This window comes from Colletotrichum fioriniae, assembly GCF_027942845.1.
Source record: "Colletotrichum fioriniae strain IMI 355084 chromosome Unknown scaffold_1, whole genome shotgun sequence".
NCBI classification, from domain to species: Eukaryota; Fungi; Ascomycota; class Sordariomycetes; order Glomerellales; family Glomerellaceae; genus Colletotrichum; species Colletotrichum fioriniae.
Window position 1 is genome coordinate 238417 of NW_027076837.1, and position 26050 is coordinate 264466.

At 52.4% G+C, this 26050-nt stretch overlaps 10 protein-coding genes across 10 annotated transcripts; 7 read left to right on the forward strand and 3 right to left on the reverse strand.

Moving 5' to 3' along the window:
• Positions 1-1467: 1467 nt before the first annotated feature.
• Positions 1468-2653, forward strand: N0V96_000059 (uncharacterized protein; the record flags this gene model as incomplete). Its single annotated transcript, XM_065755813.1, has 2 exons — positions 1468-1723; positions 1794-2653. The coding sequence occupies 2 exons, from the start codon at positions 1468-1470 to the stop codon at positions 2651-2653; spliced, it is 1116 nt and encodes a 371-aa protein (XP_065615053.1).
• Positions 2654-4997: 2344 nt separating this feature from the next.
• On the forward strand, positions 4998-6781 carry IKS1 (putative serine/threonine-protein kinase iks1; the record flags this gene model as incomplete). Its single annotated transcript, XM_065755814.1, has 6 exons — positions 4998-5044; positions 5113-5573; positions 5624-5680; positions 5739-6581; positions 6629-6668; positions 6727-6781. 6 exons carry the CDS (start codon positions 4998-5000, stop codon positions 6779-6781), a joined length of 1503 nt encoding a protein of 500 aa, XP_065615054.1.
• Positions 6782-8447: 1666 nt separating this feature from the next.
• N0V96_000061 (uncharacterized protein) lies at positions 8448-9691 on the forward strand (the record flags this gene model as incomplete). Its single annotated transcript, XM_065755815.1, has 5 exons — positions 8448-8496; positions 8620-8984; positions 9175-9199; positions 9310-9501; positions 9609-9691. The coding sequence occupies 5 exons, from the start codon at positions 8448-8450 to the stop codon at positions 9689-9691; spliced, it is 714 nt and encodes a 237-aa protein (XP_065615055.1).
• Positions 9692-10038: 347 nt separating this feature from the next.
• On the reverse strand, positions 10039-13153 carry N0V96_000062 (uncharacterized protein; the record flags this gene model as incomplete). The annotated part of the gene is made up of 5 exons (XM_065755816.1): positions 10039-11176; positions 11534-11747; positions 11969-12843; positions 12913-13008; positions 13056-13153. The coding sequence occupies 5 exons, from the start codon at positions 13151-13153 to the stop codon at positions 10039-10041; spliced, it is 2421 nt and encodes an 806-aa protein (XP_065615056.1).
• Positions 13154-14815: 1662 nt separating this feature from the next.
• N0V96_000063 (uncharacterized protein) lies at positions 14816-16072 on the forward strand (the record flags this gene model as incomplete). Its single annotated transcript, XM_053191794.2, has 1 exon — positions 14816-16072. One exon carries the CDS (start codon positions 14816-14818, stop codon positions 16070-16072), a length of 1257 nt encoding a protein of 418 aa, XP_053050878.2.
• Positions 16073-17311: 1239 nt separating this feature from the next.
• N0V96_000064 (uncharacterized protein) lies at positions 17312-18517 on the reverse strand (the record flags this gene model as incomplete). Its single annotated transcript, XM_053191793.2, has 1 exon — positions 17312-18517. One exon carries the CDS (start codon positions 18515-18517, stop codon positions 17312-17314), a length of 1206 nt encoding a protein of 401 aa, XP_053050877.2.
• A 1484-nt stretch (positions 18518-20001) lies between these two features.
• On the reverse strand, positions 20002-20366 carry N0V96_000065 (uncharacterized protein; the record flags this gene model as incomplete). The annotated part of the gene is made up of 2 exons (XM_065755817.1): positions 20002-20242; positions 20359-20366. The coding sequence occupies 2 exons, from the start codon at positions 20364-20366 to the stop codon at positions 20002-20004; spliced, it is 249 nt and encodes an 82-aa protein (XP_065615057.1).
• Positions 20367-21942: 1576 nt separating this feature from the next.
• Positions 21943-23331, forward strand: N0V96_000066 (uncharacterized protein; the record flags this gene model as incomplete). The annotated part of the gene is made up of 2 exons (XM_053191792.1): positions 21943-22257; positions 22318-23331. The coding sequence occupies 2 exons, from the start codon at positions 21943-21945 to the stop codon at positions 23329-23331; spliced, it is 1329 nt and encodes a 442-aa protein (XP_053050876.1).
• Positions 23332-24187: 856 nt separating this feature from the next.
• N0V96_000067 (uncharacterized protein) lies at positions 24188-24738 on the forward strand (the record flags this gene model as incomplete). Its single annotated transcript, XM_065755818.1, has 2 exons — positions 24188-24292; positions 24346-24738. 2 exons carry the CDS (start codon positions 24188-24190, stop codon positions 24736-24738), a joined length of 498 nt encoding a protein of 165 aa, XP_065615058.1.
• Positions 24739-24836: 98 nt separating this feature from the next.
• Positions 24837-25936, forward strand: N0V96_000068 (uncharacterized protein; the record flags this gene model as incomplete). The annotated part of the gene is made up of 3 exons (XM_065755819.1): positions 24837-24842; positions 24903-25502; positions 25574-25936. 3 exons carry the CDS (start codon positions 24837-24839, stop codon positions 25934-25936), a joined length of 969 nt encoding a protein of 322 aa, XP_065615059.1.
• Positions 25937-26050: the final 114 nt, after the last annotated feature.

Sequence of the window (26050 nt, forward strand, 5' to 3'; positions counted from 1 at the left end):
CGGCAGGCACAGCAACAGCAGCAGCAGCAGCAGCAGCAGCACCAACAGCAACGGATTGCCAATTGGGACCGCACGCGTGGGATCCTCCGACTCGCCTCGACTCGCCTCGCCTCGCCTTCAATACGCTGGCATATTATTATCCCAACGAATAGAAGCGATGCTTGTTTGGCGGCTTTGGCCTGGTCCCATGCTCCTATGGCCCCAGCCTGCATTGCCCTGCATTCATCCTGGCCATCTCTGTTTCTAGCACAACAAGTCGTCCCGGGGATATTTCCTCTTATTTTTACCTATTCTTACTCACAGTACCTAGTGTACTCGCTTGGCCGTATGTTTTACTCATTAGCGAGCTGCCAACATGGAAAATTCTACCGGTCCTTTCCAAGCAAAAGCAAACACTCTCGCCCTTCTCGACTCTTTCTCCGTTCATTCGCGACCCCAAAGAAAGAACCAACCCCCAGAAGAAGGACCCCAAGAAAACCAAACTAAACCTCAGCTACGGCATCGTCAGCATGCACACCATCCGCCGGCTGACGGCGGGATGAGACGAGAATCACATCCAAAAGATCGTCGCACATGACTCTCTGGCCAAACTCGACTTGACAGGCATTGCATGTCCCTTGCCCATGGACCATGCCCGTTGCCCCCCGTCTTTGTACTCCGTCTACCTACGCCTAGGTCGCCAACGCCGTCCCATGCCTCATGTCATGTCGGCTACCCGCCCCCTCGAGTTCCCGTGCGCCCGTTCGGACGACTTGCACCTCGAGTCGTGAGATTGGCGTCCTGGCGTCCGCCTACTCAACGCCCGCCAACGCCACATTGGCTCAAAAAGTTTGCCCGCCCATCTCCTCTGCTCTAGTGTCCGTAGCTCCACGCCCGATCTCTCTCCCCCCATTTCCTCCCTGGCTTTCCTGTCGATCCAAGAAGCCCGAGCACACCCTCTAGACTCTTGTTCCCTACCAACTCCGTACGCTGTATGATGTATCCGGTCTCCATACCTACCTTGCCTACGAATACTTCAAGAGTCAAAGCATCAAAGAAACCAGAAAAAAAACCCACTTCATCAACAGATACGCGCGCCCGTTTGGCCCCAACCTGTTGGTAACCCACCCCTCGATCTGTTGTCTCGCTTTGAAGCTTGTTCTGAGTCGTGTTCCCCCCATCTGCCGATAAGCACTCTGTTTGCCCTTTCCCACCGGTCTCAAAACTCTCCCGTCCTCCCTTCCTTCAGGCTTCAAGCTTCAGGCTTCAGCTCGCCCTGGTCATTCAGCTGATTGCCGGCCGCCCGCCAACATTGCTTTTCCCGATCCGGTTTCCGCTGGCTGCCGTTCTTAATCCCTTCCCTCCCAGACGATCCTCTCCCTCCCTCTCGTCACTTTCACTCCCTTCAGCACTAAGTTAGTTCCTTCACGTAATTACCTACCTACTCTCGGCACCATTCCATCATGCCATCAAAGTGACAGGTCAACAATGGAGGCAACCACAGTCGATGAGGCTGTGTCGTCTCTCAAGGAGTTATACGCCGAGGGCACAGAGCATTACACCCATTGGAAGAGGAAACGCACACTTGGGAACCACTACTGTCGGAAATCATCAGAAACCGGTATTCGAAGGGATGTCATTACGTGTGCTTTGAGCATCTCTTTGGAGCTCGCGAGGAATCAAATCGAGGAGACTCATGACATTGCGACTGTTCTTATTGGAACCGACTTCTCCACCGGCGACAGTGAGTGTCCACCCCATCGACGTCGCAACCCGTTTCCATCTATCTGCAGCCACGCTAAAAGCTTCAACAGCACCATGCCGGGATATGCTTTCCAACCAGCTGTTCAACCTTAGTAGCCGGGTTTCTCACCTACGCAGGGTCTCTTCTGACTCAAGCTTGACCGGCATTCTCAACATCTCAGATATCATACAGACATCCGAGTCTGTCAGGATCGCCTCAGTCCAGGCCCTCGCTGCCTTATATCACCGTCTCGCTGCCGGACGCCCAGACATTCCTGAGCATCTTCCCATCCCCAAGCCGCGCTCACGGCATACGAGGCCCATCTCGCAATACTCAAGCAGTTCGCCAGTCGACAACCACGGCAGTGTCTTTGAAGACGAGGACGGGGACGACAAAGAAGATGAAGAGGAGGAAGAAGACGACGACATGTCGATGACCATGACCATCAGCACCGACCAAGCACCCTTCCAATCAGAACCACCCTCACCTCCACCGACACCACCAACGCCCAAAGCCATCGCCAGCGACGCCGTCTCCATCTTCGCGCCCTCGGAAGCAGAAACGACCAGCACCACCGCTTCCGCCTTCCTCCGCCCCAAAGTCAGCGTCTTCAGCATGTTCTGCCCCGAGGCCATGACGCTGCAGGTCGACCTCTCCAAGCCGATCCCCGACGCGCCGAAGCGGTGCAAGTGCGGGTACCGATGGAACCCGCTGCTGCCCGGCAACAAGGACTACATTGTCCTCAAGGACGGCTTCCGCATGTCGAGCCGGTTCCTCGCCAAGTCGCACTCGGACAGGAACGTTTTTGCGTGCTGTCTCTGCGTGCCGACGGGGACGACGGATAACTACGAGTCGGCAGACGCGTTGAGGGCGCATATTAATCTGTATCATCGCAAGTGGCAGATCTTGCATGATCGAGATATCTACTAAGGCTTTTGTCGTTTGCGAACAGTGTGTTCACGCCAGCGGAGTGGCCTTTACCCTTGGCGTGCGGGCACGTTGGTCGTCTTCCTCACTTGATTGGTGGCGTTCCTGATACCTTTTGATTTTGCGATTGGTTCTTCAGTTTGTACAGTGTGTTTTGTTTATCTTGAAGGCGCAAAGGAGTGTTCAGGTGATCTAAAAGCCGGAAAGGGGTTGAATACCACAGGAGCTAGGTAGAACTGGACATATATGATACCCATCGGAAAGAGAGCGCTCTCTCTTTTCGGAATCCAATTGGTTAAACTATCAACATGGCTAAAAATCGTGAAGAAAACGATGCCTCTTATTTGTGTTTTCAACAACCATTTAATGCGACAGGCAGGTTTTAACCGATGTTGAGCTGCCTTATCTGAACTAGACCATCAAACAAACTTGCGCGATGGATCGCTCTAGTGTTGGAAAGACGCTACTAGAGATGCACGTCGCTAATGCAAGGCACAGACGGGACTCGGATTGGACGTCGAGGTAGGGGTTTAGGTAGCTGGAAATTGAAGTCAACTAGAAGTTGATGCTGGGTTGATGAAGGATTTCTGATGCTGTTCTATCTAATTGCACGAGCTGAACGCGAAGTCAAATTATTAGTGAACGTGATTGTAAGAACCTGTCGTTTCCTCTGCTCATAGCCCAGAATATCATGAAGTAGTCCACTTACACAGGAGATACTCTTTTTTCTCCCTCTCTCACACCAAATATTCAATTCAAAACTGGCCGTACCACATACAAGTCCGCACGATGCAGGTATAGCGGTTACTGATGACGGGTTTCTGCGTGACGCCGGGACACTCAAACGTCTCGCACTGCTCAATGAGCTCGGTGATCTTGTGGCCACAACGGTGGTGGATGAAGACCTTGCGTTGACACATCCACGCTTTCCTTTGCGTTGTCGGGAGTTGAGCGCGGCGGTGAAGATACTAAAGGTGGATGACGGCAGGGTTTGAGCCGGGGGTTGAGGGGGTTGCCAGGTTGGGGATGTTTTGAGTCGCGGTGAAGGGTTCGCTGGTGCGATTTAATACGAATTCCGTGCTGCCCCGTTGCGAATATGCCGTGGGGGGTTCCATAGCTGTATCCGTAGCCGTAGGTAGGCTCTATTTGTTTCAAACCCCTGGTGACGGGCCCGAGCTGGCCCAGCAGAGTGTGACTGTCACTGCGCCAGATACTGCCCTGGTCATTTCACCTCGGTGCCGGGGGTTGGTGTTGATGGAGTTGGAGAGGATCGTCGTTTGTCTGGTCAGGGGGGGGGAGAAGCTCACTAGTCGACGGTCTCCCGAAGCCCTTGATACAGTACAACGGCGGGTTGTAACACAAGTCTCGAAATTATAAGAAGAACAGTAGCACATTTTGGAAACGATTCCTTGGACTATTTGGGGAGGTGCTGTGAGCTAGGTATAATTCTGACAGAGGGTTGCTTTGTCTAGGGGAAAGATACAAATACTTCTCATGACAACTTGGCATGTTTCGAGTAGAAGCTGCAGATAAACATCGTATCTCGCATTGTGAGATCTCAGATACGTACAGAAGACTCATCTACCTCATGTATCTTTTCCTTGCAGATATTGTGTGTTTTTGCCTAACAACTTCAACAAGCTGAATAAGCCCAGCGCAATTTCGTCGAGGCATTGCCGTCCTGGAGAAGTAAACCGCACGGCACCTGACTGAAACTGGAAATCACCAGATATTCAGCCACTTCAATGGTTTCATGAACAAACAGAAACCTAGTTCTGTATTAGCAATTGAAAACATGGCAATGAATTTGTTGTTTGATCCGTTGGTGATTGCATTTGTTTACTTAGGTTCGATGCTCTGTGGCAGTGGCAGTGGCACAGTGTGGGTTCCTCTGGTCCGGCAGTCATGGGCGCCCCACAGAGCGGTTCGAACGCTCCGGGGCGGGGCACGTGGGGTATCTGGGTGGCTCCATTGACAGTGTGAGGTCACTCACTGACGTGGAATGTCAACAAAACAACCTTCCTCACCTTACCTCACCTGCAACTCCTCACCTGTACACCTGGTCACCTTGACACCACCTCGAGCTGCACCTTATCCTGACTCACCCAAGAGCTTCGCCTTACCTTTACAGCTCCTTGAAGCTTCACCCATCATCGCGATTCCCTCCGACAGGCCTACGCTGGCCCTCGCAGCCCATGCCACTCCCCCATCTTTCCCAGACACCCGACTGAAGTGGCCTATCCGTCTGGCGAACAAGCAAACATCACAGCTGCCCTCCTTTGGGCCATGATCTAGACCTTTCTGTTGGTCCGACGACCCCAGTGTAGCATACCAAGATCGACCGGCCATGTCGCTGATCCCATACCACCCGCGCGAAGGTCGCGAAATCGTCCTGTTGGTCTACTTTCTTTTCGCTTTCTCTTGGTCAAATCATACATCTTGCTGACAGTGCTTTCTTTTAGGCGGCACCGCAACGCTATAGTAGTCCGTGACCCGTCTTCCCAGAGACTCGAGATCCGCGGTCTGTCCGAATGCCCGACATGCCGCCAGCCCTTGCGATCGTCCTCTCCCGAACGCCAATTCGACAGCGCTCGCCATCATGATTCCTTTGTCGACCCGAATTACTTTCGCATGCTCCGAGCCGGCGGCCACGACTCTCGCGCCGACCACCATCCCCCGCCCAGCCCCATTCGTCGCATTGTGCAACCAAGCTTACCCCACCCGCAAGCTGCCGTAATCGAGGAAGCCGAGGACGCCGAGTTCATTTCGAGTACACCTTCGGTCCAGGAGGGCAGCCGCATCCGCCGCGAGGCTTTCAGTCCTAATTATTTCAAAACATTCTTCATCGAGGAGAAGGAGCTTGGACGTGGCGGCAAGGGTGTGGTGCTGCTTGTCCGCCACGAAATTGATGGTTGTCAACTTGGTATGGGTCATGAGCGATTGAATTCCTGTCGAGATGTTGATGATGGATAGGTCACTTTGCGTGTAAGCGCGTGCCTGTAGGCGACGATCACGCGTGGCTGGAAAAAGGTACGGAGTGCATGTGCTACTATTCTTTAGAACTGAATACTGATCCTGAACCTCTTAGTTCTCATTGAAGTCGAGCTGCTCGCCAAGCTCTCTCACCCAAACTTGGTTTCTTACCGCCATGTCTGGCTCGAGGACGTCAAGCTGACACGCTTCGGTCCCAGCGTGGCGTGCGCTTTCATTCTTCAGCAATACTGTAATGGTGGCGACCTGCTCAACTACATCATTGGGGACCAACCCAAGGAAACGACCAAGGAACAGCTCAAAGCTCAGATGCGACGGAAATCAAAAGGACAGCTTGAACTGCCCCGCGACCAGTTTGCTTCGCAAAGATTGCTGTCCTTTGAGGAGATTTACTCGCTATTCAAAGACATAACCTCGGGATTGGCATACCTTCATGCTGCCAATTACATTCATCGGGACCTGAAGCCAAGTAACTGTCTCCTGCATCGAGAGGGTAGCGGCATAATCTGCTTGATCAGCGACTTTGGTGAGGTTCAATCCGAGAACATGGTCCGCAAGTCGACTGGATCCACCGGGACCATCTCGTATTGCGCGCCAGAGGTGTTGAGGAGAGACTTGACGACCGGGCGTTACGGTAATTTCACCACAAAGTCCGACATCTTCTCTCTTGGCATGATTCTCTACTTTATGTGTTTCGGTCGTTTGCCATACCGCAGTGCCAACACCATCAACGAAGAGCTCGAAGATATCGACGAGTTACGAGCGGAGATTACAGATTGGCAAGGCTTCCAAGACGAACGCAGAGAACGCCCAGATCTTCCGTCAAAGTTATACCATCTTCTTAAGAAGCTTCTTGCTCTGGATCCGTTGCAGCGGCCTAGCGCGAGTGAAGTTCTATCAGCTATGAAAACGGAGTCGACCATGGATGGCGTCCCTCGAGGTAGGAGTTCGAGTCCGTCCATGGGAATCAACGGACGCCGGATACAGAGTCTGGACTCCCCAATGCCGCCAAGCACCCCTGTGCCAGGTTGGTGGCTCATAACCCTTTAGAGATGACGCTATCTATCAAACTGACTTGGTCGCAGATCCACAAAAGCAGTCGAGGTTCTCCTCGTCTCAGGAAGGGTACAACATCCCTAGCAGGACAGCAGACAGCGGCTCTCCCACTTCGGACATGCCGGCAGGCCTACGGAGACAATCGGACTCCAGCTCCCCGAGATTACGACCGCAAGCGCAGGTAATGGTGGCTCAACGCAGCCAAGATAGCTTTATCCGCACGACATCCGAGCGAGATGAAAGTGTGGATTCCCTTAAAGACGAACCTCTGAGCTCGCCCCCGCTCCTGATGCCACCCCCTGCTACACCTTTGGAAGCCTTGCGGCACAGACTCATGATTAGCCGGTTGCGAGCAGGTCAGGTTATGCGCTACAATGCCGGACCTCTACTGGCGGTTGTGCGTCTCGGCTTCTTTCTGAGCAAAATGCTCAGCCTGACACGTTCTTGCTGGCCGTACGTAGTAAGCCCAAACATTGGGGCGCCATTGGTGATTTTGGCTGCTCTTGATCTTGGCCTTGCCGGGGCCGGCACGCGGTCGATAACGCCATATGAGCGGGAAACCGGGAGACGTCTGTCCAACGGACTACCCTGGACTTGGGGCTTACGAGGAAGCGTTATTCTCGCGATACTCCATCTTATTGTTCTCTGGGTTGGAGGGCGGTATAACTCTCTATGCACGACGGGGCATGGAACCTGGCATCTTTAATTGCGTTGATTTCAGAGTCGCCATTGGAGGATTTCCATATCTTTCCTCCGGCTGTATTCAACTTGGAGTTGCTGCCTGCTGAACAAACCGCAAGCTGAGACTTGGAGTCGAACCTCTTTCATTAATGTCTAAACAAAGTCGACGAGTGTTGACTTCCAAAAGCTGGTAAATGTGTGCTATGAGGGGTTTTTCCATGATACAAGCATTGTTTTTCCATAGTTGGAACAGCGGGTGCGAAAGGGCTGGTTAAATCCGTTCTATCAGGTAGTACGGGTTAAGAAGAGGCTATTGGTGGCGAATGACTCCTTCTTTTAGTCCAATTGATAGTTCAAAGATAGCATTTGAGAATATCGTCAAGGGGGCAAACTACCATTTCCAAAAATAAAGACGTACTTGGCATGCGAGTGATCGGGGGATGAGCACCGTAACAGTGTCCTTGACCGTAGGAGCTTCCGTCCCACTCGACCCTTCGCTATCTTGATCTCCCTGTGCCACCTCCTCATTAGAGAGGGGGACTTGGGAATGGCGTGACAGGAGGTGATTGAACAGCGACCTCCAACAGAAGGAGTTCGAGGTTCTGCTAATACTCCGTACACGGGGATTTCCTTATCCTGCGGCCTGCGGGGAGCGGTCCATCCCGTGTGTGGGCAGACCCGCGCGGGAAGCTACGCTGGGTATGCTTCTCCGCGATCTTCCCGCCTCACCTTTCGCACACGATGTCACCGCCGAGGAAATCTAGGTGCGTGTGTTTTCCTTGATGAGATGAGGATGTGGATGCGGATTGACATAGAATGTCTCACCAGCCCATTTCAACTTTCTGTCTTTTTGTTTTTGTTTTTGTTCAGATGTACTGCGTAAGTACGTGAACTTATCTATCCTAGTGTTTCTCATATAAGTTGGTATTGCTGCCACACACTCCGGATTGCCCAGTAACCCACACATAAAGCGTCGAGACCCAAGATTAGTGTTTACAAGCCTTCATATATACCTTCAATAGCCGTTGTCGGATCTGCGTGACCGAGTGCGAAACGAGTAAGCTTCATCATGGCGTCTCTTCTCCGTGGTGCGGCTTTCATCACCGGCGCGGCTTCTGGTACGTTTTTGACAACTTCCCCTTTACTTACAGACTTGCACACAGCATTTTCCACACCCTGCATCCTTTCAGTAACGTAGAAAACGCTTCCCTCATTGACACAAAGTACAAAAAAAAACACAGGCATCGGCCAGAAAACAGCCCTCGCATTCGCCCGAAACGGCATCACCCGCCTCGCCCTGACCGACATCAACACCCAAGCCCTCGAGGCCACGAAATCGCTCCTCGGCGAGAAGTACCCCTCCACCGAGGTCCTCGCGCTTCCCCTGAACGTCCGCGACGCCGCCCAAGTAAAAGCCGGCATCGCGGAGACGGTATCCCGCTTCGGGCGCCTCGATGTGGCTGTGAATAACGCGGGGATCGGAGGCAAGGGGGGGTTAACGCACGAGGTTGACGAGGAAGAGTTTGGCGGGGTTGTGGATGTTGACTTGTACGGGGTGTGGAGGTGTCAGAGGGAGGAGATTAGGGTTATGTTGGAGCAAGAGTATGTTTCTTTCTTTCTTCGTCTCTTTCCATGGTACTTGCTCGGATGTCTCGTGGTGAGTATGATGATATCTTCTTGGTATTAATGTGATTTCGTGTTGCCTAAGGGACCTTGGAGTGAGACGCGGTCGAGGAGCCATCATCAACGTGGCTTCCATCTTTGGCGTCGTCTCGCCTTCGCTTTTCATGGCGCAGACGGCGTATTCGGCTGCGAAGCACGGTACGTCGCCAACTCACCCCCTACCCTTTTCCTTTCACCTTACCTCTTTCGAAAGAGAAACATGGCAAAGCACTTCACATAGTAAAGGTACTAAAACAGAACCACAATAGGAGTCATGGGCCTGACAAAGAGCGACGCAAACAACTATGGCCGACGAGGCATCCGCATCAACGCGATTTGTCCCGGCTGGATCGAGACGCCCATCGTGACGCCCTTTTCGCGCGAGGCAGGGAGCCCACTGAGTCAGTATGTTGAGATGACGCCTTTGCAGCGGTTGGGTCAGCCTGAGGAGATTGCTGATTGTGAGTCTTTACTGTCATTGCTTTCTTGATGTCTTTTTTAACTATGTATCTTGATTAAAGTACGGTATCTTTGATTTGGTACTTGGACTGACGGGCTCTTGATCCAGGTATCACGTTCCTTGCTTCTGATATGAGTAGTTTTATGCAGGGGTCTGGGTTGGTTGCTGATGGTGGGTTTACGGCTCATTAGTCTTGTTGGTGGGATGGAAGGCGTGAGATGAGGGCGGGTGGTTTTTATCGTGGTGATCTTGACAATGTGAGAGAATCTGAGTAGTTTGTGTCACTTGTTTCGATGGCTCTAGGACACGTAGTTGACAAAAGAAGACATCTATTCAATTATGCTTCACAGCCGGCACATCCCTACCTACAACGCTATGTAAGGAGTACTCAGGTACAAATGTCAAGAAACGAACCAAGCCCGCAAACTCCATGAACTACCAACGCCCAAGATGGAGTAACGAAGAGTGAGAGAGAGAAAAAGAGGGGGGATGCTAAAGAAGAAGAACCGGGTCTGTGTTCCCATGCGATAAGGTCGACTCAGAAGCTCAAAAAGTCCAGTTCGTGGTTTCTGGGCGCTTCGTCCGCCGGACGCCTCTCTGCCTTACCAGCAATGGAACTCTGCACCAGCTCAATCAGACTCACAGAGGTCATGGTATCCAGGCCACCATCGGTACCCATCCAGTCCATGGCCTCATGGCCAAAGGGCCCGAAACCTCCTTGATCCATGACTGTGCCCTTGGCCTCGCTCTTGAGACTGCTCTGGGTGGGTTCATCTTTGTGGACCTTTTGCTGGCTTTCCCGGCTACTTTCCCCTCCACCACTGAGCTGGAAGCTGGACAGTGACTCAAGACCGATCCCGGATGCTCCAGACTCCCAATCGTTCAGTTCTAAATCGCCATACCGCAGATTCGCCTTTTGAGACGGCGATGCGTTACCGTTGGTCGTATTGTCCTGTGCCCAGCTATTGGACAGTGGCGAAACAAAGATGCAATCCTCCACAGGTTTGCTCTTGGCATCCGAAGCTTCGTCTTCTCTATCATTATCTATCGCCGAACCATTGAGAAAGTCTAGATTGAATAGCTGATGATCGTTTCCGTTTGGAACGTACGCCGCGGGCTCCAACGGAGAACTGATGTTTGCGTACACGTTGCTCTGCGACGACCTGCGTGTAGACGACTGTGTCTTGGCGCCGAAGAAAGGTAAGGGCGGGCGAGCGAACTCGGACGCTCTCCGACTGCTCGCCGATGGGCGACGTCTTTTATTCGGTGGGCTGTTCCTGACTTCCGCCTCACGTCTAGCTGGTAGAACGGAGTAGATGCTGTCCGTATTGCCCCTCCAGCCAGGGCTTGAAAGGAGACTCTTTTCGCTGCCCGTCAATATGATAGGCGGCTGGCTGGCACCGTCGAGACTGTCGTTGTCGGTCCGGAGTTTCTCAAGCACCGCCTTCAGTAGGTTGTCCATGCGTGCTGCTGGCTGGTAGGCTTGACTCATGTCGCTGATAGCGCTGGCCAGAATCTCTAGGTATCCGAGGTACGTTCGCCTATCAGACTCGCAACGGTGATATGCCAGTGCCGCAATCAGAGCAATTGCTGCAGTACCGGCGTGCTGAATGCCGGTGATGAATATCTTGGTACCGTCAAAACGTTGTCGGTGTTGCCAGAAGATTCTAGCCACTCTAATCGCATGGAAACTACAGATACTGCGCGATGATGCAACTCGGCCTGTGTCTGTGGTTGATTGTGACATGTTCGTCCCTAGGGAGTGATTGAATTGATGATGGTCGGATGTGTCTTTGGAGTCAGGGTTCGAGTTTGGCGTAAGGTTTGCGTCAGTGCTAATGGTATCGCCAGAAACTTCTTCGTAATTCGCCCACGAACGGTGCAGCAATATCATCGACACGTGATATTGCTGGTGAAGAAGGAAGTAGCTGAACGGTGCATGCTTGATGTTGGCAGGCTTCCACTGCAAATATTCCGGCAACCGCCTATACCAATTCTGCAATTGGCGATCGAGGTTGGTGCTTTGAACATACGCATCTTCTTCGCTATCCGCTCCGTCTCTCTTATGAAGACTCGCTGGTGCTTGCCGGCTGTCTCTAGCTTCCACTATACGACCCGCAAGCTCCATCAACTCAACGAGCTGATCGTAGATTTCCACAGTTTGATTCTCCTTGTTAGTGGGCCCAGGCGTTCCCATGAGCGACGTGAGCTGTGAGAAGCGCCGCGATAGCAGATCCATGCCGACATCTTGGCTTTTGATGCTCGTGGGCCGACCCAGGAATAGGGACCAATATTTGTCGTATATCACACAGGCTCTCATCACCATATGGCGGATGTCGAGCTCCTGTTCGTCAAAACCACTGTTACGGCAGTCCAAATGGAGCCCGATGTCAAAAGCTAATCTATTCGCCATCCCTGATGAAGCATCATTATTATGTGTTCTTTGAAGAGGCACGCGATTAGCTTACCAGCATACATCCACCCAGTATTATCTCTGCCAACGCCGCATTCCAGGTCGCCGAGAAGAAGGAGGGCCTGTACGCTGGGTATTCCACCAGGTCTCTCCAGTTCGACATCGAGCATGTACTTGGCCTCCCTGTGCAAAGTGCTCTCCCGGTTCCCCAAAGCCATTCTTTTCATGTCGTCACGACTGCAATCAGCAAATCGGAAGCCCATAGCCAAGATTGCGATGTGCAGGAACGACGAGTAGAATTTTGGGCTTTGCGACTCTCGATCGGATTCGAACGATTCTCTGTGAATAATTTTGAGCACACTGTTGTAGTGCGTCCAGAAATTGTTCATGAGGTAGTCGTGAGTCGTCGCTGTCAGTGTCCGAATAATGCGTTCAGCACGCCGTATCTGCTCTGATGGTTCACGAGACCGCGAGCTATCACTAGTGTCGGCGTAGTAAACATGAGAATTGGCCGTCGGGCCGAAAAAGCGGAGCCGTCCAGATAGCTGGTCAAATGAAAGATTCCCTCTCGTCGATAGAAGCCTGTGGACAACGTTCTCTCGTGTTGAATCCAGTATACGGAATGCAGATTGTTCTTCTACATGAATATGGAAGCAGGGGCTCGTGGTGGACGTGTTCTCTGCGTGGTCGCTGCCTTGTACTGAGTAGTCATCGTTTCCGGAATCCGGAGGCGAGGGGACCTCGGGGGCAGTTGGTCTCTTGACTGGAAACCTCCTTTGCTCTCTTGGCTCTTCCGATAACTGCTGGGTCTCGTGTCTCGTCTTCGGGGGATGCACGGCTGGTGGAGGTTGAACACCCTTCTCCTGCAGCATGCCCTCAAGCATCGCAATGCGATCGGACAAAGACGACATGTACGCCTTTGATATTGGTCTGGTGACTTTGTCAGCATTTCAGATAACACTGAATTCAATTGGGAAAATTCGGCTCAAGTATACATACCGCCGCCGCTCATCGTCATTCTTGATGACGCACTCATTACCGGCCTTTTTGCACTGGACGCACTCCGACTCGCCCTTTGGAACTACACAGCGGATTCTTCTGTCCCGACAAGAGGCGCAGGCGACAGATGCTCTATGCCTTACCTGTTGGTTCTTGGCTTGGCGGGTTGAAGGTATGCGAGGAGTAGTGTTTTCTTGTGCGGTGATTCCGGCATCATCGTTTGAGCCTTGCCCGGCTTCATCCTTGATGATGGTCATGGTCTCGTATCCTACGTTTTTGTAAAGAGCCACAGCTTTCCGGGTACTAATGGAATTATACGTGGGAACGTGTAAGGTATCACGATGATGGGATTGCGCAAATGACGACCCAGTCGAGTTCGAGGAAGGATACTGGAAAACGAGTGCAAAATCAGAGGGGAACGGCTGTCCAACGGCGAGAATGCCGAAGATGGAGGACGAGCAAGTCCAAGAATGTCAAGACTCAATGCTGGACCCCACCGTGACGACAAACAACGGGGCCCTAGGAGTGTCACGTAGGCAGGCCACCCCTCTTTCAGGTTTCGTTCAGGTTGTTGGCCAGGAGAGGAATGCCGGCTTGGTAGAGACAGCGGAAGGGCAGTGGATCCCGGGCAAGCAAGCTCAGATGTGGTGGGATGGAATGGTGCAGGTGCAGGTGCAGGCGGAGGTGCATGGCGAGGAGACGGTTCAAGACAGCTTGTTTCCCCAATCTTACACTTGCAGCGAGCCATTGCGGATCCGAACTCAGAGCTTGGCTGCGTTGGGGGATTCGTGAAAGCTCCGAGCTCGGGACTGGAGTCCGGGATGGTCCAGCGAATGCGACACTTGTCGCGACGGCGAATCTCACTCTTGCCCGATAGACTAGGAGAAATAATTGAACTAAAGCAGCCCAATGGAACCAGGGCACTCCGTTACCCCAGACGGAGGGAGCTTGATGCTGGATATCCGGCGAACCCACAGTCAATGGTCTGGGGATAGTGGGCCACGGGAGGCTGGAGGAGCCAGGACTGGGTCGGCCATATGGATACCACAAAGAGAGGGGGTATACTCCATATGGGACGACGACAACCACGACAAGAATCCATGTCGGCAGGATGTTGTCCGAGGGGAGAATGGAAAAGGTCTGGACGCCCCATTAACAAAGATGGTTGCACGTCGGATGCGGGGAAGGTTGTGAGGTCCACCGGATGCCGCAGATGGACGGCGCAGTGACATTGAACGTCGAGATCCGATGTCGAATTAGACGACGCGGATTTGCCGACAGTTTTCCGCGGCGGACGAAGCGGACAGCAGCTGGGTTGGCTCCTCTTCTCTAGAAGCTGACGACATGTTGACGGTCCAGGAAGGATGGGCCATTACGTCATTGTAGGCAGAATGCAGCAGATAGCATCATCGTACTGAGAGGGAAAGTCTGAAATTTCTCTGGATCTCGTCAATAGCAAAACGTAGAGGAGAGTTGACCAACATGTTGTTGTAAGTTGAACATGATGAAAAGAGGTTGGTTGAGAATTGGAGGTCGACAGACAAGACACGGCAGGGTACGTACTTGGCGAGTGGAAATTGGATCAGCCAATCACATGGCAGTGACGCAGCCCCGCGTTATCTCCGCAGCGGCAAGGATGAATCAGCATCGCTAGCGCGAGCCCCACACTCTGACTCGTCCCCCTCACCTCGGCCTGGCAGCAAGAGCTACCCTGCGGAATCACCCCACCCGCCCGAGGGAAACAACACCTCACAGCACCGGATTCAACTCAACTGAACTGCTGTATCCGTGATTGAGGCACACTTCGCCGTTACTTGCTAATTCTGTCTATAGTATACCATTTGTGTCTACTCTTCGTATCTCTTTACAGCTTGTCACGTGCAAAAACGAACGGACTCCCAGAATGGGCTCTCAAGACTACCCGAGCCTACTGCTCCTCCCGCTTCCCACCCAGCCACCATCACGGGCCTCGCTCAGCGCCGCATACCGTCCCTCGCTACAGGCAGTCCTATCCAAACTCAAGAACCCAAGTCGGTCTTCCGTCCTCATTGTAGCCGTCGTTGGCCCTCTTCTCCGCGGGGCATCACCAAAAACCAAATCGCTGTCATGGCCAGCTACCCAGTCTCTTATCGCCGGTCTCTACAGCCTCATCGCCCTGATATGCGCCGAGCAGGCCATTGCCAGCGATGTCGACGGGGGACCTGGCGCGGTTGACGCACGCGTCGTCTTGGTGGACCACGATGCCAATCGAAGGTTCGCGCCGGATTTTCAGGCCGCCATCGATCCTAATAACACAACGGTCGTGGACCTTCCGACCTTTGCCTCGGCATACCACCCCTGGAACTTCATCTTCCATATCAATAGTGAACAAGGCTATCGTACATTGTCGACGTATCTCAAGTTCGCTGAGAGTAGGCAAACGATTTTGCAGTCGCAACTGGTGGTTGTCGAGGCAGGTCTGAGTATGAATGTCGAGGGATCGAGCGAGGATCCAGTGCAAGATACCCCGGGATACAACATCGTCTGTGTAGGGGGCACATTCGACCATTTACACCCAGGCCACAAATTACTCCTCACGGCCGCTGTACTTCTACTCCGGGTGCCGGTCAAGGACTCAACATCGCATTGCCGCTTGATCGTCGGCATCACCGGAGACCAGATGCTGGTAAACAAGAAACACGCAGAGCTCGTGCAATCATGGGATGACAGAACCAATTACACCCTCGAATTTCTATCATCTCTTCTCGAGCTAGACAAGAGCGGGTGGAAGAAGAAGACAAGCCCGGCAGAAACGGTGACGAGACAACCGGGCCGCGTCGAGGCTACCTTCCGCGACGGCGCCATCGTCGTCGAGTGTGTCGAGTTCCAGGACGTCTATGGCCCGACGGTGACACTGGAGGAGATGGATGTGCTCGTGTACTCGGGCGAGACGCGGTCGGGAGGAAAGGCTGTCAACGACAAGCGGACGGCGCAAGGGTGGAAGCCGCTGGAGACATTTGAAGTGGAGGTATTGGATGCCAGTGAGCAAGGAGACGGGGCGAGCGAGACGGAGAATTTCGCATCCAAGATTAGTAGCACGGCGATTCGGAAGCAAAAGGCTGAGGCAGCGGCCAAGGCAACGGCGACAGCGAGGCCAGAGAGCAAAAGCCGGCTGGCCTAGATGGTTAATGGTGAATATGACGGTGGAAATATCACAGCTACTGGCTGAACAATACAGAGGCGCGACTTTATGCAATGCCTTTGATTTCTGTGGGAAATTGGCGGCTTTGTCCACGCTTAGTTTGACTTGAAGCGCCCAGATGAGAGCCTGAATAAGCTCCTGTGCAGGCCATTGCCCAGTTTCCCATCACCAAAGGCAAAAGCCAACGACTTCAGTGGCATTGTGTCAGACTTCGACCGACTTCCTGTCCCGCTCTGGCAATCTTAAGATACGGCATGGGTTATTTCCCCTGTACGGCCTCTTCCGTGCTACGAGTGGTAACCCGCCCTGAAGGAGTAGACAGTAGCGGCCTAATAGTCGACGCACTTTGTAGAGACTCAAGGAGATGGAGTGTCCAAGACCGTCTGCCGCATCATATGTAAGCCTGACTCAACAATCATTTGAAAGAACGTTGCATCCGACACGTCTGGATTCCTCCCGCAAAGCTACGTCAGCTGTCTGTGAAGTGGAAGCCTACAGACCATCATGCATAGCCGTCTGGCCTCTGACTGGTCTGCTTCTTCCGGGACATTGCTTGACCGGTACGCTCCTGACTCCCTTTCTCCCTACATCCAGTATGCCGGTGGGAGCTCTGACATCGTGCGCTTCTATAGGCCTCTATCCAGCTGGTCGGTTAATACCCGATGGCGTGATGCTTTTTGACGCTCTCTAACGTAGGTATAGGGTATGCTTCGGAGGACACTCCGGTTCAGAGTATCGTGTTCATTGGGTCGAGAAATGTGGCTGCATGCACTATCTTTCTGGATAGGTAGGTAGTAAATAGTTAAAGCTTCGTCATTCAGCTGATGTCAAATCTGGAGTGTGAAACCTGGCCGGCACTAGGTTCCGCAAGTCCGGAGACGGCGGCCGGGTGGGCCCGAACTCTGACCGCGACTAGTGGAGCCGGGATTCACGGTGACCTTTTCCGGTCCGGCTCACCTGGCGCGGACAGCATGAAACCAATTATGCAAACGCCCAAACGTTCACTGTTTAAATTTGGAAAAAAGGCTGTCTGGATCAAAGCACTGGGTCTAATGGATGTGGTCTTGGTCTTCGTCTATTGTCATCTAATCTTCATCTACTCTTCGTTTATACTTTTCTACGTATAGTTTGCTGTCCCTCTGTCTTTACTTTGACTTCTCGCACTCCAAGTCTTCTGGTCTCCTCTTGTTGGCCTCTCGTTTCTATGTCATTTTCTTTCTAGTCAGCATCGCCGTCCGTGTCGAATGCCCCAATAACATCCAGTTGCAAGCCGTGCTCTCTACACGCTTCCTTGATCTCGCGCGAAACTCCAGCATCACCCTCGGGCACCACGAAAGTCTTCCAGGCCTTGGCGACGACGTCCTTGGTCTGGATCGTGTAGAGAAGGAGATCCGTCACCTCCTCGTCGGAGCCCATCTCGTTGAAGAACTCCAAGACCTCCATCTCTGGTGGGAGGCCGACCGAGTGCATGCGCGGCTTCTTAGACGTCTTGCCGAAGAGCTGGTAGTCCCAGTTCATCCTCATACTCTTGAGCGCCTCGAATTCTCTCATCCTCAACGGTTTGCGACAGCCGAGCGTTGGCGAGTCAATGGTGAACGTCTTGAGTGAGTGTGCCTGGGAGTTGAGGGCGAGGACGTAGTCGGCAAAGTTGTCGGAGCTCTCCTCCAGCTCGGGCTTCGGCTCTGCCGTCTGCGTCATGACAAACTCTTCCAGGCCCTCTGGGAATTCGAGAAGGTCTGAAAGTCCGTCATCGTTGATGTCGCATTCGATCAGGTGCAACTTCTTCAGGCCCGTCTCGTGAGGGCGTTCCATGAAGTCGAATCCTTTCTCGTCGAGTTTGGCTCGTTTGATGATCAGGGTCTCCAGCGTGGGGTGAGCGAAGATGTGGATGTTTTCTCGCAGGTCCCAGTAGGCGTCATCGGCGCACTGGTAGAATAATGTGCACTCCTTGAGGTACGCCAAATCGAACGGCCCGTTGAAAAGGGTGCCGATGCCGTGCAAGAGGACGTGAGGAACAGCAATGTCGAGTTTCTCCAAATTTGACATTACGGAAAGTGTGCGCGAAAGAGTGTCGGACCGCGTGGGGTCATAGTGAGAGTTGTGGACAGGTGCGTCGAGAGCCAGGCGCGAAAGCTCCTCATTAGGATAAATCAATTTCACCTCATTAATGGCAGAACCACGCCGCGGCCGGCGGCCCAGCGATTCGCTGAAAGTAAGATGAAGCTCCGGGCTCTGAAAATGAACACTCTTGTACAAGACGGCATCGGCCAATCTATGGTAGCGCTTGTTTAGGCGCGACACATTGCAGAGGTCCTTGTGGCAGAGGCGGTTCAGCGTCTCGATGAGAAGCTCCTCGGGCAAGGCGGCGAGCTTGTCGCGTTTGGCGTCGTCGCCGTTGACGTCGCCATCGGGAAAGAGGAGCATATTCGTCTTCCTCCCGAGTATGCCTTCAGGCCCGGCCTTGATGGGGTGATGGTCTTATCTTCCGTATCGTGGAGACCCTCAGCTGACGGGGGACCTTGCGGGAACAGCGGGGCGGGTTTAAATCGTATGAGTTTGAGCAAGGACAGTAAAAGAAAGGAAGTGAAGTGAACGATTCACTTCAAGAAGAAACTCTCCCCAAGAAACCAAAATTCGAAGAAGAAATTCTGCAAGCAACAAGGTGCTCTAAACGGTTCACCTCAAGCAGCGTCGGATTGAAAGAATGCGTGGAATGTTTGAAATGCGCAAGTTGCATTTCAGCTGCGTCCATCGTAAGGTGGCCACTGTAACGCACGGCCACTGTGGCTGGGATGCATGTGTCATCCTGTTTTCGGTTATGGTACGTACCTCACCGGAAGTGTGGGTCTGGTTTCGGGGCCACCTCCGGCAAAGCCTCCAAATTAAGGCCCGGGGCTAAGTCCCGACCGGATCCGTTCACCAACAAGGAAGAATTGCTCAAGCCGATGTTGGTTTTTCTGAATGAAACTAAATCCCCGCTACGGAATGATTCGAGCCTTTCTGAACCTGTCGAACACAGTATACCAAGACCCTTTCGTATCGATTTCCTCCTTACTAGAACCCCACATCTCATGGCACCGGGTCATGTCAAGCTGCCTGTCGAAATTAAGCAAGTTCGTCAGACCGTATATCACTCCCACGCCGTGTGTTGGCTCAATGAAGGTACGGTCGTTGACAATGTGACCGCCAACGAGGTCATGCTTCTTCTCCATCTCTTTCCATTTCTCAATATGTTTTATTAGGTAGTGCTCAGGCTGAGGGGCCTGATGATCTGGCAGAGGAGGCCTCCCCTTCAAACCAAAGTACTCACAGATGACCGGCCATCTACATCTCCATGAAGAAGGTTGAAGGCTGTCACCCGCGTTGTATATCTGTCTGTGGGTGACGTCGGGATGCAAGGACGCGTGTACGCAAATCTTTGCGAGGATATCTTGGTTGCTTTCGTGGCTGAGATTATTCCAACACTTTTCGTTGCCCGGAAAGGGACAGTCGGCTCCCTCTCCTTCGATTTCTGCAAAGAGAGAAAGGTAAATACCCAGAGTCTGTGCCGCGCAACAGATATTGTTGTTTGGCACAAAGCCGACAATCGTGTCAGCTCTGACTTCGCACCAAGACCAACTCCTTCCTTTGCAAAGCTTTGACAGTGCATCAATCTGGTGATAGTAGAATAGCTGTGAACCAAGTGGTTCAGGAATTCGCGGTAGCGATTCGCGCAGAGGGAGTTCCTTTGCGAACGGAAAGCGGTCCATGAGATGGATGCCATATGCCTTTGTGCCTGTTGGAAGGACGACAAATTGCAGGTTTGGGGATAGGCGATCTATGGCAGTCACAGTCTTCCAAACGAGCTCGGTGTTGATCTTACATTCCTTTGCTGGGTCGAGGTTCATGATGTAAGCTGGTAGGTAGTGTTAGCACATGGTCTGGCGTGGAAGCAGTCGCTGGCGTTGCGTACCGCAGAAGTAGACGTGGGTAATCTTCTTGATACTCTCTACTTTGTCCTGGAGATCGGTTTCGAGAGCTTCTTGTCCACCAGGAGCTAAGATGTTCACACCACTGACGACGTGAAGCTTCTCCGACATAGGCCACTGAGTGGTGTCCTCGGTGATGGGGCGATTGGTGAGGGCCGTCACAGAATCAAAGGCATCTTGGCTGGGATAGCCTTGAAGTATAGCATTGGTAATAGCCCACCCAGTGATTCCACTTGAACCTGTCTCTTCTCGTTAGAAATAAAAAGTCATTGTAGAACAGTGCTACAAACCGATTACCAGGGCATGCCTCTCAGTTGTCTTTGCCATAGTGGCTCATTGAGCACGCATGCACTGAGCAGAACGCTTGTATGACCTAGTTATTCGTCGGTGACCGTTCATTTGCTTGAGATAGTCGCTCTAGTTGCGTAATTCAGGAGTCAAATTCGATATAGGATATCGCGAAAGGGAAAGAATATTCCATAGGCCGGAGAAAAAAATGATCTGATAACGTCGGTTGCTCAGAAGGATTTGGGCTGGTCGACTTTTTGTTGTCCGCTTATCTGCGTGCCAAGGTCGCTTAAATTGAACAATAGCCTCTTAAGAAAGTTGGATCTTGAGCTTACCAGTAAGAAGAGGAAGGAATTTGATTTCCACAGAGGTGCTGTCTGCCCTGCTGGCTGACTTTGAATGCAGTCATCACCGCCCAAGAGTCCGAGCGGAGGTTAACACCAAAGTCAATGCAGTCGACATTGGACGGACCTAGGGTACAAAGGATAAAGCCCAGTCTAACAGAAGTCTACACCAGAATAAGCCTGTCATTCCATATGATAGAAACTTGGTAGGTGAAAAGATCCATAAAGGCAGCGTTGCCAGATGTGCTGCACTATTCAATATCTGCATGCCCATGCCTTGAAGCAGACACGAAGGTGCAGCAACCGACGTTTACACGACCTCTGGTTGTCTCAATTCAGCGAAAGAGAATCTGTAGAACAATAGAAATGATAGTGCATCTTGTTATGCCAAGTGTAACTATGATAGGACGGGACCATCCGGACTGAGGTCGTGACCCAGTAAATAAGCATATTTCGTAGCGATTACGTAGACTAAATAAGTTATGGTAGGGCCACAAGGGGTTCAAGCATAGTAGTAGAGCACACAACGAGGCACGAAAAGGTACTTCTACTCTTTACACCTCCAATGCGAACCTTATTCGATTCTCCAAAGTAAATTGGCCTGTAGGCAGATTGTGTAAGATAGTAGAGGAGGTATTTCTACAATAATGTTAAGGCAGGCGTAGCATGAGTAGCTTGGAGGCTGGCAAAGGGTCGGCCTAATAGAGCAGACATGAGGACAATCCTGCGAGATCTCATTGGCTTCTAGGACAACCTCTCAGGGCGCGTTACCAAGGATTTGAGTGGATGAGTGGGTGAATGGGTGCCGTATTGTTTCGTGTTCCAATCTTCTCCTCCTCATCCTGACACACAGCCGATGATCCCCGGAGGAGCTACCCCGCGTGGACTCCGCACAAGCTTACAGAACCGTGAGGGGCCGAGGTCATCGCCCCACCCCAAATTCCCCGGCCGTCTGATACTCAAGGGATGTATCGAGGACACTGAATCATTAGCGTCTGTAGCCGCATTGAGCTCTGGATGATATGGGGGTCTGCCATGGAAGGGAGTTATTGAGGTACTTGGACTCGGCTGCTGGTACGGCGCAGGGCATGGTCTCGGCAAGGTCGCTATACTAGGCTCGGGACACTTCTCTCGACTCTCTGATGCCTCTCGCTATAAGTTGAAGGTCATTTCGAGGATACAATCCAAATCCAATGATCCAGTCAGAGATACCAACCACGGAGCCAACGAATAATTAAGTTGCCCCGCCATGGATAGTCCTGCTTTTTCTCACCTGCCGCCGTGGGTGAAAGCGAAGCTCTCACCTTTGGCCATCGAGAAGATCAACGCCGTGTATGAGTGGGTCGAAAATGAGTGTATCCCGAGAGAACAGGTCTTCAAAGCCCAGCTCGAGGCCCGACGCTGGACGACACCGCCATTGATACACGAACTGCGCAAAAAGGCCAAAGAACGCGGTCTGTTCAATCTCTTCCTGCCCAATCACTTCAAGGAGAGCCCCGGGCTCACAAACTTGGAGTATTCATGCTGCGCCGAGATCATGGGCCGGTGTTATTGGGCAGCCCAGGTACGAAACATGTCTTTACACTATGGCTGTTCGAGAGACTAATATGTTAACTTGCCTTAGACGATGAACTGTCACGCTCCAGAGACAGGAAACATCGAGCTTTTGGCCAAATACTGCAACGAAGCACAGAAGAAGAAATGGCTCCAGCCACTTCTCGATGGCACTGCATCCTCCGCCTACTCAATGACCGAGCCGGACGTAGCGAGTTCAGACGCGACACAGATTGGGATCAGCATCAAGCGTGAGGGCGACTTCTACGTAATCAACGGAAGGAAGCTCTACGGAAACTGCCTCTGGAACAAAGACTTGTCGTTCTACATCCTCATGGGCTGCACCAACCCGGACAACCCAAAATGGTCCCGTCACTCCATGATCATTGTCCCTTGCAACACGCCGGGAATCAGCCAAGTTCGCAACCTGACAATCATGGGCTACGACCACGCGCCAGAGGGTCACGGAGAATATCTCTACGAAAACGTCCACGTCCCGGCAGAAAACATCATCCTCGGAGAAGGGCGCGCCTTCGAGATCGCCCAAGGCCGCCTGGGTCCCGGACGGATTCACCACTGCATGCGCTTAATCGGGCAATGCGAGAGAGCCTACGAGCTAGCTCTGATTCGCTGCAACGACGCCCGCAAGAAGCCCCGCGGAAAGCTCATCGGCGAATTCGATTCCAACATTGAGCGAGTTGCCCAGATGCGTCTTGAGCTAGATGCTGCCCGCCTCGTCGTCTTGAACGCCGCGGATACGATGGATCTCTTGGGAAACAAGGCTGGCAAGAGAGCGATTGCGCAGAGCAAGATCTTGGTGCCCATGATGGCTACGAAGATTATTGACGAATGCATGCAGATGTATGGAGGCCAGGGATTGACGCAGCATACGCCGCTCCCTGAGATGTGGACGTATGCGCGCTTTGTTAGGATTGCAGACGGGCCTGATGCAGCGCATCGGCATCAAGTTGGAAGAGAGGAAATGAAGACAGCGGATGAGGTTATCAGGAAGCATAAGGCATATCAGGAACGATGCAAGAAGTTTGCAGAGCAGTACGGGGAGCGGTACATATCATTTGACTAGGGATTAGCCACAGTGAAATCCAGGTGAGCTCTGTAAATAACGAGAATGCTAGGTCTTTTGGTCTTTTACTAAGTTACAAAACAAACTAACAATCCACGAGTAGTAGGCTAGTGTCAGAATGCTCACCATCTCGTTATGGGTTTGAGAAGTCATCGCCAGCTGGATGAGCTTTCCTTCCGTTGATGACTCTTGTTCCATCATTATCTTCATCGAAGCCTTCTACGCAGTAGTCATGTCAATTACACGGCTCATAGGTCCTGCACCTCAGCAGCCATGAACGGTTGCGATCCAATCACAGGAACCAAAGTGGGGAGAACGTTGATCCTGCAAGAAGTCAGCCGTTCTCCCGAATCGGTTATGCTTAATTTAGACAACCAACTCGACTTAGGATGTCAATACTTACTCAGCGTTCAATCTTCTACAAAAGACCCAGTATTATCGTCAGCTTTACACATTTGGTATGACAAAAGATCCCCGCAGCTTGGTGGCGTTTCTCGTGTGGTGTCGTGGAACCCCAAGAGCTTTTCGTTGGCACAGGAGGTTGCGTAAGCTGCGCCAAGTTCGACGTGCATGCGTATCCAGGCAGGCGAGAACAACGATCCCCTCATCGAGGGTGCATTCATGCGCTGTGATTATGTGATGCCGGAATGAAGGAGGACGCCGAAGTTATCTCCGTGGTCCTCAAAGGGCCCTGGCAAAATGGGTTATGGCCGGAGTTGTAGCTGTTAAGAAGGTCATCAAGATTGATTTGCTCATTCAAGCCCGTTCTGCTCTGTGCTGTTAATCGAAGTTCCCTCTGAGATCCATCGTCTAGAAATATCTCATACAGTGTTGTTGCCTAAAGTGTCTAATCATTATGGATACATTCGGGTCGTCATTCAATAAAGCCGTGAGCGGCAGCAAGTCGGAGTTCCCTTGGAGCAAGACCAACCTCCCCAAGCAGCTGTACATCAACAATCAAGTGAGCAGAAATCTCTCCTCTGAGACGACTCCACGTAACTGACAGAATTTTAGTATGTCGACTCCAAAAACAGAAAGAAGCTGGAGCTCTTCAACCCCAATGACGAATCTCCCGTGGCTGACGACATTCCTCTCGGCGGACAAGAGGACGTCGATGCCGCCGTGGCGGCAGCAGAAGCCGCCTTTCCCAAGTGGAAAAAGACGCTTCCGACTGTGAGGCGAGACATGCTGAACAAGCTAGCCGATTTGGTCGAGCAGCACGGTCAGGTCCTGGCGGACCTCAACCGCCTCACTCTGGGAGCGCCATGGGCAACGTTTGGGAGCTTGGAGATGAAGATGGCCAGTGAGAGTCTGAGGTACTTTGCGGGCTGGACGGATAAGTTCCCCGGCGAGACGTATCCTCAGGAAGATGGTGAGGTTTGGCGTGTCTTCGATGTCGAAATTTGACTGACGTGGATATAGGCTTTTTGAAGATTGTTCGCAACGAGCCACTGGGCGTTTGCTGTGGAATCATTCCCTGGAACGGCCCTGTTGGGAGTATTGGCATGAAGGTATGAAGCCAAACGGAATGATTCTCCTTACTTTGTTCATGCTACTAAGGAATCGTACAGGCTGGTCCCGCGCTTGCAATGGGCAACTGCTTCATCCTGAAGCCATCGGAGAAGACACCGCTTGCAGCTTTGGCCTTCGGTACCCTCATCGAACAGGCCGGGTTCCCACCAGGCGTATTCCAGATCGTCTCTGGCGATGGAAGCACAGGTGCGCTATTAGCCAGCCACATGAAGGTGCGCAAGGTCAGCTTCACAGGCTCGACGAACACGGGCCGCAAGATCCAGGAGATGGCGGCCAAGAGCAACATGAAGCGGGTGACGCTCGAGCTCGGCGGAAAATCGCCCGCAGTCGTGTTCAAGGACTGTAACCTCGAGAACGCAATCACCTGGTGCGCGAATGCCATCACGGCGAATACGGGACAGGTGTGCGTCGCTGCTAGCAGGGTGTATGTCGAGGCGCCCATCTACGACGAGTTCGTTGCCGGTTATAAGAAGGCCATGGAGGAGAAGCTCAAGGGTGTCGGTGACCCGGACGCTGAGGGAACTACCATTGGCCCACTGGTGGATAAAGCTCAATTTGAGAGGGTTCAAGGCTTCATTGAGCGAGGTCAGCGAGGTCAAGGGACGCTTTTGGTTGGTGGAGGTCGAGTTGGCGACAAGGTAAGGGCTTCTGCCCATGAAGCACTGCATTCGCCGCCCGGACGATAGAAACTTGTTAACAGCCAATCTAGGGCTACTACGTCGAGCCCACGGTTTTCGAGGGCGTGGCTCAAGATGCCGAGATTGCTCGACAGGAGATCTTTGGGCCAGTGTCCATCATCAACAAGTTCGAAACAGAAGAGGAGATCATTGAGAAGGCCAACGATACCAACTTTGGACTCATGGCCGGCATCTTCAGTCAAGACATCAACCGGTGCTTGAGAGTTGCTTCGGAGATTGACAGTGGCATGGTGGGAATCAACTGTATTAGCTTGATGTTCTTGACGGCACCGTTTGGTGGTACCAAGGAGAGTGGACTAGGTCGGGAGGGCGCGATCAACGCGCTGAGAACCTTCACGGAGCCCAAGACTGTCATGGTGAACCTGACATACTGAGGTGGCAATGAGAGTCGTACACAATAGTATATTTCGAATAGCGAGGCGAGAGGTTGTGCCATTACTACTAGCCTGTGACCATCGCCAAACGATGCCTATCCCATCTTCACATCT